At 35.2% G+C, this 16,079-nt stretch overlaps 1 protein-coding gene across 1 annotated transcript in view; it reads left to right on the plus strand.

Annotated features, from left to right (window-relative positions):
- BCAS3 (BCAS3 microtubule associated cell migration factor) overlaps positions 1 to 16,079 on the plus strand; it is a 957,541-nt gene that overhangs the window by 106,666 nt on the left and 834,796 nt on the right. The window contains exon 7 of the mRNA XM_056814655.1: positions 10,740 to 10,821. Coding sequence (XP_056670633.1) covers positions 10,740 to 10,821 — 82 coding nt within the window. The remainder of the gene's footprint in view (positions 1 to 10,739; positions 10,822 to 16,079) is intronic.

A 16,079-nucleotide genomic window follows, 5' to 3' on the forward strand; every position in this document is an offset into this window, starting at 1 on the left:
TAATCCTTGATTACTTTCCTTCCATTGACAGGCCTCTTTGGCACATAATACTCAAGGCTTACCCTTTGCTAACAGAAACAATGTTCCTTGTTTCATACCATCTGGGTTCTACTGATTTATATTCTGTGTTTTATTAATGTTTTAGAGGCCCTTTCCATGTATAATTTCACAACAGTCCTGTGAAGAGTTGTTTTTATCTTCTTTGTTTTAGATGAAGAATTTAAGTGATTTGCCCCGAGACATACACCTGTAGGTATAAGGCAGGATTAGTAAAACTAGGTCTTCCTGATTCTTACTCTTGAACTCATATTCATTCTTCTAAACCATATCTCCCGGAGCTTCTGTTTTTGTTTACTTTTAAAGAATTCATGGTCTCTTTTCTGACACAGTGAGTTATCAGAGTACGATTTTATTGTAAATACTTAATCATTTTTTTCACTCATTTTCATTAACAAAAATTTAAAAGCTAGTTTTTGTTTTCATGTCACCTTTGTTTTTAGTTTATATGCCTTCTTGTTCTATCCAGAAAGCCTATTCTGATAAGAACTGTTTGGCCTGACTCTCAGCCTCAGCAAAACAGAGGTGCTGTTTCAACCTGCACCACGGAGGCCAACTAACCAGCCGTGCATAACTATCAATGGCACGCAGCTTTCTAACGTCAACACTTTCAAGTACCTGGGCAGCACCATCGCCAACAACGGGTCCCTAGATCACGAGATTAATACCAGGATCCAAAAGGTCAGCCAGGCACTCGGGCGGCTGCTCTGCAAAGTCCTCCAACACAGCGGTGTAAGCACTGCAACAAAGCTCAAAGTATATAATGCAGTGGGCCTCAGCTCGCTCCTGTAAGGTTGTGAGACATGGATACTGTACCAGAAGCACATGAAACAGCTGGAGCAATTCCACCAATGCTCCCTTCAGTCAATCATGAGATTCCGATGGCAGGACCGAATCACCAATCAGGAAGTCGTCGACAGAGCCAACTCCACCAGCATCGAAGTAATGGTCCTCAAAACCCAGCTACAATGGTCTGGACACGTCATCTGCATGGACCCACAGCGAATACCAAGACAGGGATTCTATGGTGAACTGTCAGCTGGACTCAGGAAACAAGGCCGACCAAAGAAAAGATTCAAGGATCAGCTAAAGTCAAACTTGAAGTGGGCTGGCATTACACCAAAGCAACTAGAACTTGCTGCCTCTGACAGAAGCAGCTGGCATACCCACATTAACCATGCCACCACCTTTGAAGATGAACGACGTCTATGTCTTGCCGGTGCGCGTGAACGCCGACACCAGGCCACAACCGCACCTTCCATAACAACTGGCGTTCGATGACCCATGTGCCACATACTTTGAGCCTCAGTCTTTGGACTTCAAAGCCACATGAGGGTACATCAGTAGATGATAATGCACAAAGATAATCGTCATTCTCGACTTCTGAGAGACTACTACTATATATATATTTTTTTTCCTTTTTATTCTAATCTATTTATTTTTTTCCATTTGAATAAGTTTATTTAGCCAATTTAGAACATTATTCCTTGGTTACAATAATCACAATATTTCACTCCCCCCACCCCCACCCCCAGCAGCCAACAAGCAATTTCATGGGGTATTATTTGTGTCCTTGATTAAACCTATTTCCATGTTGTTGTTTACACTAGGATATTCATTTAGAGTCTACATCCCCAACCATATCCCTTTGACCCATGTATTCAAGCAGTTGTTTTTCTTAGGTGTTTTTACTCCTGCAGGGTTTCCTCTTGATGTGGAGAGTGGTTTTTCTCATAGATTCCTCCCAGTTGTTCAGGATGACTGCATTGCCACTAATGTAGAAGTCCTTTACATTTGATTGTGCCACAGTGTATTAGTCTCTGTGTACAATGTTTTCCTGGTTCTGCTCCTCTCACTCTGCATCAATTCCTAGAGGTTGTTCCTGTCTTCATGGAATTCCTCTACTTCATTTTTCCCTTGAGCACAATAGTATTCCATCACCAACATATAGCACAATTTGTTCAGCCATTCCCCAATTGAAGGGCATCCTCTCATTTTCCAATTTTTTGCTGCCACAAAGAGTACAGCTATAAATATTCTTGTACATGTCTTTTTCCTTATTATCTCCTTGGGGTACAAACCCAGCAGTGCTATGGCTGGATCAAAGTGCAGACAGTCTTTTTTTGCCCTTTGGGCATAGTTCCAAATTGCCCTCCAGAATGATTGGATCAATTCACAACTCTACCACCAATGCATTAATGTCCCAATTTTGCCACACCCCCTCTAGCATTCATTACTTTCCTTTCCTGTCATGTTAGCCAATCTGCTAGGTGTGAGGTGATACCTCAGAGTTTGTTTTGATTTGCATTTCTCTGACTAAAAGAGATTTAGAACACTTCTTCATGTGCTTATTAATAGTTAATTTCTTTAACTGAAAATTGCCTATTCATGTCCCTTGCCCATTTATCAATTGGAGAATGGCTTGATTTTTTGTACACCTGGTTTAGCTCTTTATAAATTTGAGTAATTAGACCTTTGTCAGAGGTTTTTGTAAAGAAGATTATTTCCCAATTTGTTGCTTCCCTTCTAATTTTGGATGTATTAGTTTTGTTTGTACAAAATATTTTTTAATTTGATGTAATCAAAATTATTGATTTTAAATTATGTGATTTTTTTCTAGGTCTTGCTTGGTTTTAAAATCTTTCCTTTCCCAAAGATCTAACAAGTATACCATTCTGTGTTCCCCTAATTTGATTATTTATACTTTCCTTCTTTATATTCAGGTCATTTGCCCATTCTGAATTTATCGTGGTGTGGTGTGTGAGATATTGATCCAAACTTAATCTCTCCCATACTGTCTTCCAGTTTTCCCAGCAGTTTTTATCAAAAAGTGGGTTTTGGTCCCCAAAATTGGAATCTTTGGGTTTATCATAGACTGTCTTGCTGAGGTCATTTACCCCAAGTCTATTCCACTGATCATCTTTTCTGTCTCTTAGCCAGTACCAAATTGTTTTGATAACCACAGCTTTATAGTATAGTTTGAGATTTGGGATTGCAAGTCCTCATTCTTTTACATTTTTTTTTCATGATTTCCTTGGATATCCTTGATCTTTTGTTCTTCCAAATAAACTTTGTTATGTTTTTTTCTAATTCAGTAAATAAGTTTTTTGGTAGTTTAATGGATATGGCACTAAATAAGTAGATTAATTTGAGTTGGATTGTCATTTTAGCTCATCCCACCCATGACAATCAATGTTTTTCCAATTGTTTAAATCTAGTTTTAATTGTGTGGAGAGTATTTTGTAGTTGTGTTCATATAGTTCTTGTGTTTCTCTCAGCAGATAGATTCCTAACCATATTATTTTGTCTAGGGTGATTTTAAATGGAATTTCTCTTTCTAATTCTTGCTGCTGAAATGGGTTGGAGATATATAGAAATGCTGATGACTTATGCGGGTTTATTTTGTATCCTGAAAGTTTGCTAAAAATGTTGATTGTTTCGACTAGCTTTTTGGTTGATTCTTTAGGATTCTTTAAATAAACCATCATATCATCCGCAAAGAGTGATAGCTTGGTCACCTCATTGTCAATTCTAATACCTTCAATTTCTTTTTCTTCTCTAATTGCTACTGCTAGTGTTTCTAGTATAATGTTAAATAATAGGGGTGATAATGGTCATCCTTGTTTCACTCCTGATCTAATTGGGAAGGCTTCTAGTTTATCCCCATTGCAGATGATGTTTGCTGATGGTTTTAGATATATACTGTTTATTATTTTTAGGAAAGGCCCTTCTATTCCATATTTTCTAGTGTTTTCAATAGGAATGGGTTTTGTATTTTGACAAAGGCTTTTTCTGCATCTATTGAGATAATCCTGTGATTTTTGTCAGTTTGCTTGTTAAATATGGTCAATTATGTGGATGGTTTTTCTAATATTGAACAATCCTTACATTCCTTGTATGAATCCTACCTGGTTATAGTGAATAACCCTTGTGATGACTTGCTGGAGTCTTTTTGCTAGTATCCTATTTAAGAATTTTGCATCTATATTAACTAAGGAGATTGGTCTATAGTTTTATTTCTCTGTATTTGACCTGCCTGGCTTTGGGATCAGTACCACGTTTTTATTATAGAATGAATTTGGCAGAACTCCTTCTTGGCTTATTCTGTCAAATAGTTTGTATAATATTGGGATTAGTTGTTCTTTGAATGTTTGAGAGAATTCATTTGTGTATCCATCTGGACCTGGGGATTTTTTCTTATGGAGTTCTTTGATGGCTTTTTCAATTTCTTTTTCTGATATGGGGTTGTTTAGGTAATTTATTTCTTCCTCTCTTAGTCTAGGCAATTTATATTTTTGTAAGTATTCATCCATATCACGTAGATTGCCAAATTTTTTGCTGTATAATTGGGCATCGTAGTTTTTAATGATTGCCTTAATTTCCTCTTCATTTGAGTTAGGTCTCCCTTTTCATCCTGGATACTGTCAATTTGGTTTTTTTCATTCATCTTTTAAATTAGACTGACTAGTACTTTGTCTATTTTATTTGTTTTTTTCAAAGTACCAGCTTCTAGTCTTATTTATTAAATCAATAATTCTTTGACTTTCAATTTTATTAATTTCTCCTTTGATTTTTAGGATCTCTAATTTAGTCTTCATCTGAGGATTTTGAATTTGTTTGCTTTCTAATTTTTTTAACTTGCATGCCCAATTCATTGACCTCTGCCCTCTCTCTCTCATACCTTTCTTCCTCCTGTTTGTAATTAAACTCCATAAAAGGTTGACTGCTGACTTGAGTTTTCATTTAGGAATTACATAGCTGAATTCCTTGGTGACCTTAAATTAATATATATCAGTCTTTTAAAGTGATTTCCTTGTCACACTTATTTCCCCTGTAGTCTTTCTAAAATTACCCCCCTCCACCCTCTACCTCCCTTGTACTGCTTCCCTCCCCACCAGTCCATTTATTACCCTTCTACTCCCCTATAGGGTGCAAATCTATTCTCTGCCCCAATGGATTGGATTGTTCTTCCCTCTTTGGGTTAATTTCAAAGGACTTTAAGAGTTGAGTATTTCCTATCTCCTATCTCTTTACACTTCCAGTGTATTGATTTTCTCCCCCACTCTTGCCATGAGTTTCTTTGTGACTCATGAATTTTCCTCCATTTGTTTCTTTTCCAATTTCTTTTAGTATTAACCTCTCTTTTTTAGCTCTAGTTTTATACACACACACACACACACACACACACACACACACACACACACACACACACACACACACACACACACATATATATATATATATATATATGTATGTATAAATAAAAGATCTTGCACAACCAGATCTTGCGTTATCCTCAGTGTGGCTCGATGGTATCTGAATGACTTCTTCTTGTCAGCTTGTAATATCTTTTCTTTCGTCAGATAGTTCTTGAATTTGGTTATAACATTCCTTGTTGTCACTTGGGTATTAAGTACAGGCGGTGATTTGTGGATTCTTTCAATCTCCTCTTTTCCCTCTTGTTCTAGATTATCAGGGCATTTTTCTTGAATAATTTCCTGTAGTATTGTGTCCAGTCTTTTTCTTTTGTCATGGTCTTCTGGTAGACCAATGATTCTTAAATTGTCTCTTCTTGAATGATTTTCTAAATCCTCTGTTTTGTGAATGAGATGCTTCATTTTTTCCTCAAATTTTTCATTTTTTTGTTTTTGTTTTATACTGTCCTGCTACCTTGTGAGGTCACTTAATTCTAGTTGTATTCTGGTTTTTAAATACTGGATTTCATCCCTGGCTTTTTGGTCATCCTTTTCTTTCTGGTCTAATTTTCTATGAAGGTCATCTTTCATCCTCTTTACCTCATCTTTCATCTCCTTTGCCTCAGTTTCCAGCTGATTGATTTTGGCTTTCAAGACACTGTTTTCTGTTTCCAGATGACTAGTTTTGCTGTTAAAGTTGTCTTCAGCCTCTCTTAATTGTGTTTTGAATTTCATTTTGAATTCTTCCAATGGCTTTATCCGATTCGCTGGGATTTCTGATTTATTGTTTGCTCATCCCTCCCCCTCTGTTGTGTTCGCTGGATAGAAGCTATTTATTGTAATTTCTTTCTTATTTTTCTGTTGCTTGCTCATATCTACCCCTTATTTCCTCCCCATATTTGTCTGTGCTGTTGCTCCTTTCATTTTTCTGGTTTTGGGGTTTCTGTCAGTCTCCCCTCTTGGAGCTTTGATTGAAGATCTCTAGGTGCAGTTTTTGGAGGAGGGTTGTTGAGGGTTTAAGCTTCCCTGTCCTGGAGGCTTTTGATTGGATTAAAGTTCAGCAGTAAATGAGGGAGTGGTGTGGAGCCTGGACTTCCCTAAGTTATGAAGAGTTTTGACGGGATCAAATTCAGCTTGATTGTGCTGGGTGTGCTCTGAGGCCAACACCTCCTGTAAGGCTGGAGGAAATATTGAGGATCTCCCCAGCTCTGGCCAGGCTGCCAGCTCTATTTTCCCTCTGTAGCTCCTTCCCTGCTGTCTGTGTTCGATGCTCAGAGCTTGGCACAGTCCTGACAGCAAGGTACACTCTCCAGAAGAGCATGTTTCCCCGCCCAGAAGTTCCCAATTCCATTGTAGTCTTAGAGCTCTAGGTGGGTGGGGTGAGGGGTCTTGGGACCTTCCTTCTGCCTTCCCCTTAAACCCAAGTGTTCTCGGATTCCGGCTTTTGGGGGGGGTGCGTACCTTTTTAGTTGAGTCTAGCAGGAGGGTTCTTTGGCTCTGTCTTATTGTTTGTTTTGATTTTCAGTCCCCTAGGAGCATTCAGTTTTTGATCTGTAAGGAAGGGTATTCAGAGGTTTGAGCTTCTACTCCTTCCAGGTCGCCATCTTGACTCCACCTGTCTCTATCTTCTCTAATCTATTCATTTAATTAAATTAGAATATTTTCCCTTGGTTACACATTTTATGTTCTTTCCCTACTCTCCTCACTCCCCTCTCCCCTAGCCAATGAGCAATTCCACAGGATTTTACATGTATCATTGATCAAGGCATATTTCCATATTGTTAATATTTGCAATAGAGTGATTGTTTAGGGTTTACATCCTGAATCCTATCCCCAAAGAGCCATGGGATCAAACAAATGTTTTTCTTCTGTGTTTCTACTCCCACAGTTCTTCCCTTGAATGTGGATAGCGTTCTTTCTCTTAAGACCCTCAGAATTATCCTGTATCATTGCATTGCTTCTAGTAGAGAAGTCCATTACGTTAGATTGTGCTGCAGTGTTTCAGTCTTTGTGTACAATTTTCTCCTGGTTCTACTCCTTTTTCTCTGCATCAGTTCTTGGTGGTCATTCCAGTTTACATGGAATTGCTCCAGTTCATCATTCCTTTTAGCACAATAGTATTCCATCACCATCATTTACCACAATTTCTTCAGCCATTCCCTAATCGAAGGATATCTCCTTATTTTCCAATTTTTTGCTATAAATATTTTTGTACAGGTCTTTTTCCTTATTATCTCTTTGGGATACAAACTCAGCAGTTGTATGGATGGATCAAAGGCCAGGCAGTCTTTTAAAGCCCCTTGGGCATAATTCCCAGTTGCCTTCCAGAATGGTTGGGTCAATTCACAATTCTATTAGCAGTGAATTAGTGTTACAATTTTGCCACATTTCCCCCAACATTCATTGCTTTCCTTTTCTATAATATTAACTAACCTGCTAAGTGTGAGGTGCTACCTCAGAATTGTTTTGATGTGCATTTCTCTAATTATGAGAGATTTAGAGCACTTTTGATATGCTTATTGATAGTTTTGATTTCTTTATCTGAAAATTGCCTGTTCATGTCCCTTATCCATTTATCAATTGGGAAATTTCTTGATTTTTTTGTACAATTGATTTAGTTTCTTAGGAATTTGAGTAATTGGACATTTGTCAGGGGTTTTTATTACAAACGTTTTTTTCCCCAATTTGTTGCTTCCCTTCTAATTTTGGTTGCATTGGTTTTGTTTGTACAATACCATTTAAATTTAATCTAATCAAAATTATTAATTTTATATTTTGTGATATTTTCTATTTCTTGCCTGATCTTAAATTTTCCTTTTCCTTAGATCTGACAGGTATCCTATTCCATGTTCACTTAATTTACTTATAGTTCGTTCTTTATATTTAAGTCATTCACACATTCTAAATTTATCTTGCTTTAGAGATGTTGACCTAATCCTCATCTCTCCCATACTTTTTTCCAATTTCCCCAGCAGTTTTTATCTAATGGGTTTTTGTCCTAACAGTTGGTATCTTTGGGTTAATTGTACACTATCTTGCTGAGGGCATTTACCCTAAGTGTATTCCATTGATCCCTCCTTCTGTCCCTTAGTCAGTACCATATTGTTTTGATGACCACTGATTTATAGTATAGTTTACGATCTGGTACTGTGCTTTGGTAGGTCTAATTTTATCCCCTTATAGCTTGGAAATACCCCCTAACTGTGTTCCTTCAAGGCTGTGTCCCTTGGTAGAGCCCCTTTATTTGTATGATTTTGATTTTTGTCCTTTTGTGACTCTGTATTTGTCAGTTGTGAGGAGAGTATGGCCCTTCCTTCTTCTCTGTTGCCACCTTAACCTGGAAGTCTGAGTATATATTTGATGTTATATACCCATATACCCCACTTTAGCAAAGAAGGATTTTGAGTGTTCTTACTTCTTTGAAGCCAGCTGGGACCATTAAAAAATTAAATTATGTATTTTACAATTAACAAGTATCTTTTTTTCTCTCACCCCCCTCACTTGCCATTGAAAAAAGAAAACAAAAATCCTCTGTAACAGATATATCTTGTGTTGGATATGTCTGAAATATATGTTTCATTCTGTACCTTGAGTGTTACTTCTTTATCAGGAGATTGACAGCTTGTTTCTGCATGATTCTTATTGAATCATGATAACTATACTCTTATCTGAGTTCTTATGTCTTTCAAAGTAATTTATTCTTACAATGCTGTTATTGTATAAGTTGTTTTTCTTTTTCTGCTCTTCAGGGTTCTTCTCGTCTTATACTTCACTCTGCAGGGGTTCAGACATGTTCTACAAAGTTTTTCAGAATTTTTCCCTTCTTTTACAGCAAATTTCACACATCATATAATAAATATTATATATATAAATAAATAAAAATTATATGATGTGTGAAATTTGTTCATTTCTTACCAGACAATATTCCATCACATTCACATATCATATTCTTTTTTAGTCATTGCACAATTGATGGACAACTCCTTAGTTTCTAATTGTTTGCTGTTCCAAGAAAAGTTGCTATAAATATTTTTGTATTTCAACCATTTATTTTAAGGAATGAAATTCTTGTTAATGCCTGAACTTTCCAATTCCATAATATACTTCATTTGCTCATGAGAGTAATTATTTCCTACAATGATAATTACTTTTAGGTGAAGAAATCTTGAAAAAATGCATCTATTCTTTGTAGTCTTTGGGACAGGTGACATAAATTGTTTGGCATTTGTTGAGTGAATGTAAAAGGAAAGGAGAATACTTAAAGAACAGTGGAATTTAATCATATTATATATATGTGTGTATATATAAAATATAATCATAGGTTCTGTAGAATCTCACCAGACTATCCCAAATTTTTTTGTTTACATTAAACTGTGTAAAATTTTATATTTAATTAGTGAGCTTTTTTGAGGATTTTTATATTTTCCACTTTCTGAAAGTATGATAATTTGAGGAATGGGTATATGTGGATGGTTTCTATTTCTTCAAATTTTATGACCTTGTGTAAAGGATAATTTTAGCATTGTGACCTAAACTATGTTAATTATTTGGTCGCCATGGATATCCCAAATATAAAAAAAATATCAACAAGTCAGCTGGAAATTTATGGTGATTTAATTGATATAGTGGAAAGAAATTAAGAAAAAGAAGGAAGGAAAGAGTGTAGGATTTCACCCACCTGGCTAGTGCCCAGAGGAAGATCAGAGGCTCTAGGAAGGTAATAGTTTTGGAGAGGAAGGAGGAAGGAATCAGCCTGAACTTCAAAAAGGGCTCAGCCAAGATACTTGAACCTGAATCAGCTCAATGGAAAACTCACCGCCAAACCAAAGAAATAGCTGCCACCAGGCCAAGATGTCGGAAAACTTAGCATGCTGCCAGCCCAAGTCGCCTTTCCGGGAACGACCAAGAGCAGTGGAAGTGATGTGCCTTATGTAGAGGGTTTTCCGTTTCTTTCCTGCATCTCATCTGGACCAATGATCTCTTAGCTTGACTTAGGACAGTCCAGGGATCTGTCCGCTGTTTCTGTACATGTCTGTTGAAGGCCATTTCCTCAGATATGTGCAGACATTCTTGACCTTGTTAAACTAAGTAGGGTGGAGCACTGTAGAGTTCCAAAGACCTGATTCTGTTAAACCAAGTATCTCCATTGTTACTAATCAGGAAATAGCTAAATCAGATATTCTAAAGTACAGTATGAGTAGGGTGGAGTAGTTTTAAATTTCACACTTGGGAAAGTGCTGAACCTCAATTTACCCAATTCAAAAGTGGGGAACATAATACTTTTAATATTTTTTCAGTTTGATATAAATAAAACATTTTTACTCTTGAAAAATTAAATTTGAGTCATTTATATGTGAAACTAAGTGTACAGTGTCTATCCTGCAAATTAGACAGAAAATTATGTGTTCTTGCTTTGATGTGTCATGGTGTGGCACAAGTATTGATCTATGAAATACATCTTGTAATTTTGTTTTTTATCTCATACAGATCAGTGGAGAAGCACAGGAGCTCTTTTCTGTTCGACATGGCCCAGTTCGAGCTGCTCGGATCTTGCCAACCCCATACTTTGGTGAGTACTGATCTTTAGGAGAATAAATAATTTAGAATATGTTCTTGTTTTTGCCTTATGACTACTTCAAATCTAAATTCTTCTGGTTTATATTCATTGGACTCCTTTATCTCGCTTTAATATTATTTTACAGTGTACTCCAATAGCATCTTCTTTCTCAGTCTCCCCCATCTTGAGATTTGTGTATTTTCCTCTGCCCAGATGCAACTTTGTCAGCTCAGTATGTTCTCACTTCTTTTTCTGCTTGTCAAATTCTAGTTCATCCTTTAACACCTTGTTCATGTCACATATTCTGTCTCAAACCTTTCCTATCTGTTTTAGCCTAGTCTGGTCTTGCTCTTCTCAGAATGAATATTATTTTTAAAATTTCTTTCTGAGATTTTAACTTTTAATTATTTCATGTTCATTAGGGCAAATGGGCTTTACTTTTTGTTGTTGTTGTTGTTAGCTCCATTATGGTGCTAAATATAGTATTTATTGAAATAGATTCTTGTTGATTAGTCATTTTACATCTTGGACAGTTTTAAATTTGTAGTTAATCTAGGCTCCTTGTCTTTGGGTTTTAATCATAGAAAAGTGGGGCTAGATTTTGACATGAATTAGTGGTGTTATGAGTGGAACAAAGAGATTGTGATGAGTTTTCTCTGCTCTATTCTAAAATTAATGTATTTTAAAAGATCTATTTAATATCAGTCTAGAAATATTTAGGGTGATTTTTTAAAAGATTAAGTCTAGATTTAATTACCATAATCTTTTTTTTGAATTTGCAAGCCTATAGAATTTAGCCTTTTAAAAGCTTAAGATTAATTATTATTACTGTTTTTCTCATGAGCTTTTCATTGTATTTTTTTTAATTTTTCTAAGAATATAGAAAAGTCCTATTATTCTGATTTGGATTGTTTGCAATATTTCTTTAGGGAATCTTACACATTTTTTATTATTCTTATCTTTTTATATATATGTATAGAACCCGTTAAACTTGTTTAACATAAACATATTAACAAGTAAAATGAGTTTTAACAATTGTAAGCTTAAATTTTAGGGTTGTGCCTTAATCTAAATTTAATTGGACACCAGGGAAAATCCCAAATAAAATACCCAAGTCACTTTGGAAATCTATGGCAGTTTAATTATTATAGGGGGAAGGAATTAATAAGAAGAGAGAGGGAAAGAGTATAGGATTTCTCCTGCCTAGCCTGTGCCAGGGGGAGTTCAACGATCTCTGCCACAAGGTCTTCTCAGAAGATTAGGGGCTTCCTAAGAAGGTAGTGTTTAGGAAGGTAAAGGAGAAAGGAATCAGCCTAACCTCCGAGTTAGCTCAGAGAAGACGACTCACCAGAACTAGGTAATTAAGCTTCCCCCAGTGTATCAAGGACACTCACCACCAAACCCGGACAAAACCTGCTGCCACGCCAGGAATCTCAGCATGCTGCAGCCAGCCACCTCTCCATGCAAAGAGGCTGTAGAGAGGAAGTGAAGCCAAATATGTAGATCGTTTTTGCATCACTTTCCTGCGTCTCACATGTACAAGTGGTAGCTTAAGCCTGACTTAGGACAGCTCAGGGGTCTGTCAGTTGTTTCTGATTTGTCATTTGATAGCAAGTCTGTCATAGACCATCCTTCTAAATATTTAATCCTTAAGTAGGGGTGTAGACATTCCTGTTTTGTTAGACAACGTAGGGTGGAATAAATCTAAAATTCACACAATATCCCTTTCAAGCATTAATTTTTCTCTTGTTACAACGATTTCAGCATTCAAATTACCAACATATATTTGTGTTTCATTAATTAATAAGTTTTAAATAATTTAAGAGTTTTTAGATAACAGATTAAATATGTTTTTAATGAAACATGAAGGAAAGGCCAGCAATGGAAATTATTCTAGAAGTTTATTATGATTTTCTTTGATAATGAACATTTATAATTTGATGAGTCTTAAGACTGACTCTTTTTAAAAATTATTTATCATTTTTCATAGCTTTTTAAAATATAGCATTCTATTTATTTCATCATGTTCTCATTTCTATAGCCTTGTGTTTCCTTTTCTATGATATATATACATATGTGTGTGTGTGTGTGTGTGTGTGTGTGTGTGTGTGTGTGTGAATATATTTATGTATATATATGTTATTTGTGTGGAATATGTTTACAAATTAGATTCTAGAATATCTTTTTCTGTATTGTTTGAGGCATGGTTTAACCCATGTTTCTCTTTAGAATGGTTTAAATGCTTCATCTTAAAAATAGGAAGAGGACCCCTATAAATTCTTTAATGTTGCTCTTGGAGTTTTGGAATCTCTGATCTAGGATTCAGAAAGGCAGACTTGTCCCTCAGGTACATACTTAAAACTTGTATGACATTTTGAATGGTGTTTTGAAAAGGTTGTTTTAATTATGTTATGTTTAGTACTCTTTATTTTGTTTGGATTATATTATACACATGCAAACTAACTTTTCTGTGGAGAAAATCAAAGCAAAATGATAGCGTAACTGACAAGTGTTTGACTTACAATAAATTTCATTCACAGAATTCTTTAGTATGTACTTTCTTTCTTTTTGGAAAGTTGTACCTTTTTCCTTGAATACAAATGTAGTCTTATTTTAAATGTATTGAACCCTTTATGAAATAAGGAAATCAAAAAGCATTTTTGAGGTATAATGATAAGAAACTTGAGTGTTGCTCAGTGAGATTGTGTTGTTCCCAATCTGATGGTTTTATTATATTGTCTGTTACTAGTCTGAGTTTAAATTCGCAGTGTCCAAAACCATAGAGGATAGAATAATAAATTTGTATTTAAATGGTTACAGATGATATTAAGTTGATTGTTATAAAGGACTTCTGCATATAAAGGTGACTAAATATTTATAGTAGCAATTATGGAACTCCGTATCTGGGAAATCTTTCAGAATAAGAATAAAAATGAATAATTTTATTTCTCTGGAAGAAAGTATTTGGCCAGTTAATGGTTTTGAGGTATTGTTTAAAATCTTTTATTATTCCATTGTTTTCTATTGAAAATGCCATCTTAAGGTATCAGGGGCAACGTATTTCAGTTTATTAATTAAGTTATTTTACCCTAATTGTTTTCTATGGCATTGTTCAACAATTCCTATAGGTAGACTGGATAAGTTGATTCTACTTTATATTTAGCTATTTGATCTTATTCTTAAGTTGTAAGCTAAGAGGCATGCTATTTCGATATGGGTATTGTGTTATCTTCCTTGTCTGAGAATTATGCCCAAGTTTATTTTGTAGCTGAGGCTTTGGCTGGAATGACTATTTTGTACTCTTATAGAATAAATATGATGACCCTTATTATCTCCCAGACCCATATTATAGATTTATTTTGGGGCAGTGGCCTTGAAACAGGTAAACTAACATCATTCAAAATCTGTCTCCTAAACGGTGTTCATATGAAACCCTAGGTTTCAGCATCCTCTTTTTTTAAAAAACACTTAATTTCTGTTTTAGAAAAAGTACTGTGTATTAGCTCCAGGGCATAGTTGTAAAGGTTAGGCAGTGAGAGTTAAGTAACTTAATCAACGTCACAAAGCTAGGAAGTGTCTGAGGCCAGTTTTGAATCCAGAACCTCAAGACTTTAGGCCTAATGTTCAGTCTCCTCAGCCATCTAGCTCCCCTCTGGCAACATTCTTTTTTCCTTAATTACTTTTTGTGTTTCCAGAATTCATTATTAAAATATCATTTCCACACATAACTTTAGAGCCTATAACATTTTCCTTTTTGAAGATTTAAGAATTATCTCACAAATTTTATTTTTAGTATATTGTCTAGTTGTTTCATAGCATCTTTATTTCTGAACTTTTGCAATTCATAGTATATAAATTAAAAAACTCAAGATGATATATAATTAAATTTCTTTCTTATTGTTAATTTTGAATAAAATCAATGTGAGGTGGTAGAACTGAAGGATTGGCTTGATGATCTAAAAACATCAATGACCAATTTAAAAATTTTTTAAGCTTAGAAAACTTAGACTTTTATATGGAGTCACTGGAAATTTCTTACTTTGGAGGCATAGGAAAAGACTAAAATTTTTGCCTGTGGCTTGAAATGTGCAGGTTTCTTGGAATTGGTGTTTTAGTCTCATTTTTTTTAAAAATCCACATGATTCAGATACACTCTTTTGGATGGTTTTACAAACCCAAGGTCTGTTTTGTTCTGGAGAGGAGGGCAGTTTTCAGCTGGATGTGATCTGCTGAAGACTCCTTGTGCCAGATTTCTGCTATCCAGCTGAAAACCTTGGGCAACAACAAACTTGGCGCATCCTTTTATCATGTTAAGATATTGCTCCTTACTTCAAAGTTAAGTTTCCTTTAGGTTCTATCCAAGCAAGACATTCACAGCATTACTTATGAAAATGATCTAGATTTGCGAAACCTTAAAAGCTTGCTTTTTTATTTTGCTTTTTTGGGGAGAAAAATGTCTATTATTTTCAGAGGCTTTTAATACTCTAAATGGACCACCCATAAACCAACTTAAAAATATCAATTGTTTCTTCTTTTTCTTATATAAAAGTCTTGACATTTGATTTCCCAGAAATAAGCACAAATAGAACAACTTTAAAGTTGTTAGTCAATGTTAAACTTTTTCCCCTTTGCTTATTTTTTGGTAACTTTTTAAACAAAGTGACCTTTCCAGTTGTTGGGTTTTCAGCATTTTTCATAATGTACAAATAGCCTTCTTCTCCTTTGCAGATGATTTAAATGTGGTTTTATCATGTCTTGGGAACAGCTGTCTGATTTACTCAACTATATTGTTTCAGAAATTCTGAGTAAACCCCCAGAAGAGTTTTCTGTAAAATTTAAGCAACTATGTGTAAATAAATGAATCCTGTAAAAAACCAAGATTGCTCAAACCAAACACAAGCAATCCCCTAAAAGAACACCAGTTTAGATTTGCTTACAGTCATCTCTAGTATATTTGAAAATGGGGATATTTTATTTCCAGAAGTAAAATAATAATTGTTGACATTTTGTCTTGTTGATTGAGGGAAGTTAAAACTGACTTTTAAAAAAATTATTTAATTAGTTTTCATAGCTTTTTAGGATGCTATAGCTATTTATTTCATCATGCTCTCATCTCTATAGCCTTGTGTTTCCTTCTATGATTTCCCTAGGTTACCATTTGGGAATCCATTTTTTCTCCCTTTACTTCAAATCCTTTGAAATTTTCAACTAGGCATTCTAGTAGGGAAGTATTCCTGAATGATTCCATTGTTTAGATGTCTGTCAATCTT

This window comes from Monodelphis domestica, chromosome 2 (assembly GCF_027887165.1).
Source record: "Monodelphis domestica isolate mMonDom1 chromosome 2, mMonDom1.pri, whole genome shotgun sequence".
Classification (NCBI taxonomy): domain Eukaryota; kingdom Metazoa; phylum Chordata; class Mammalia; order Didelphimorphia; family Didelphidae; genus Monodelphis; species Monodelphis domestica.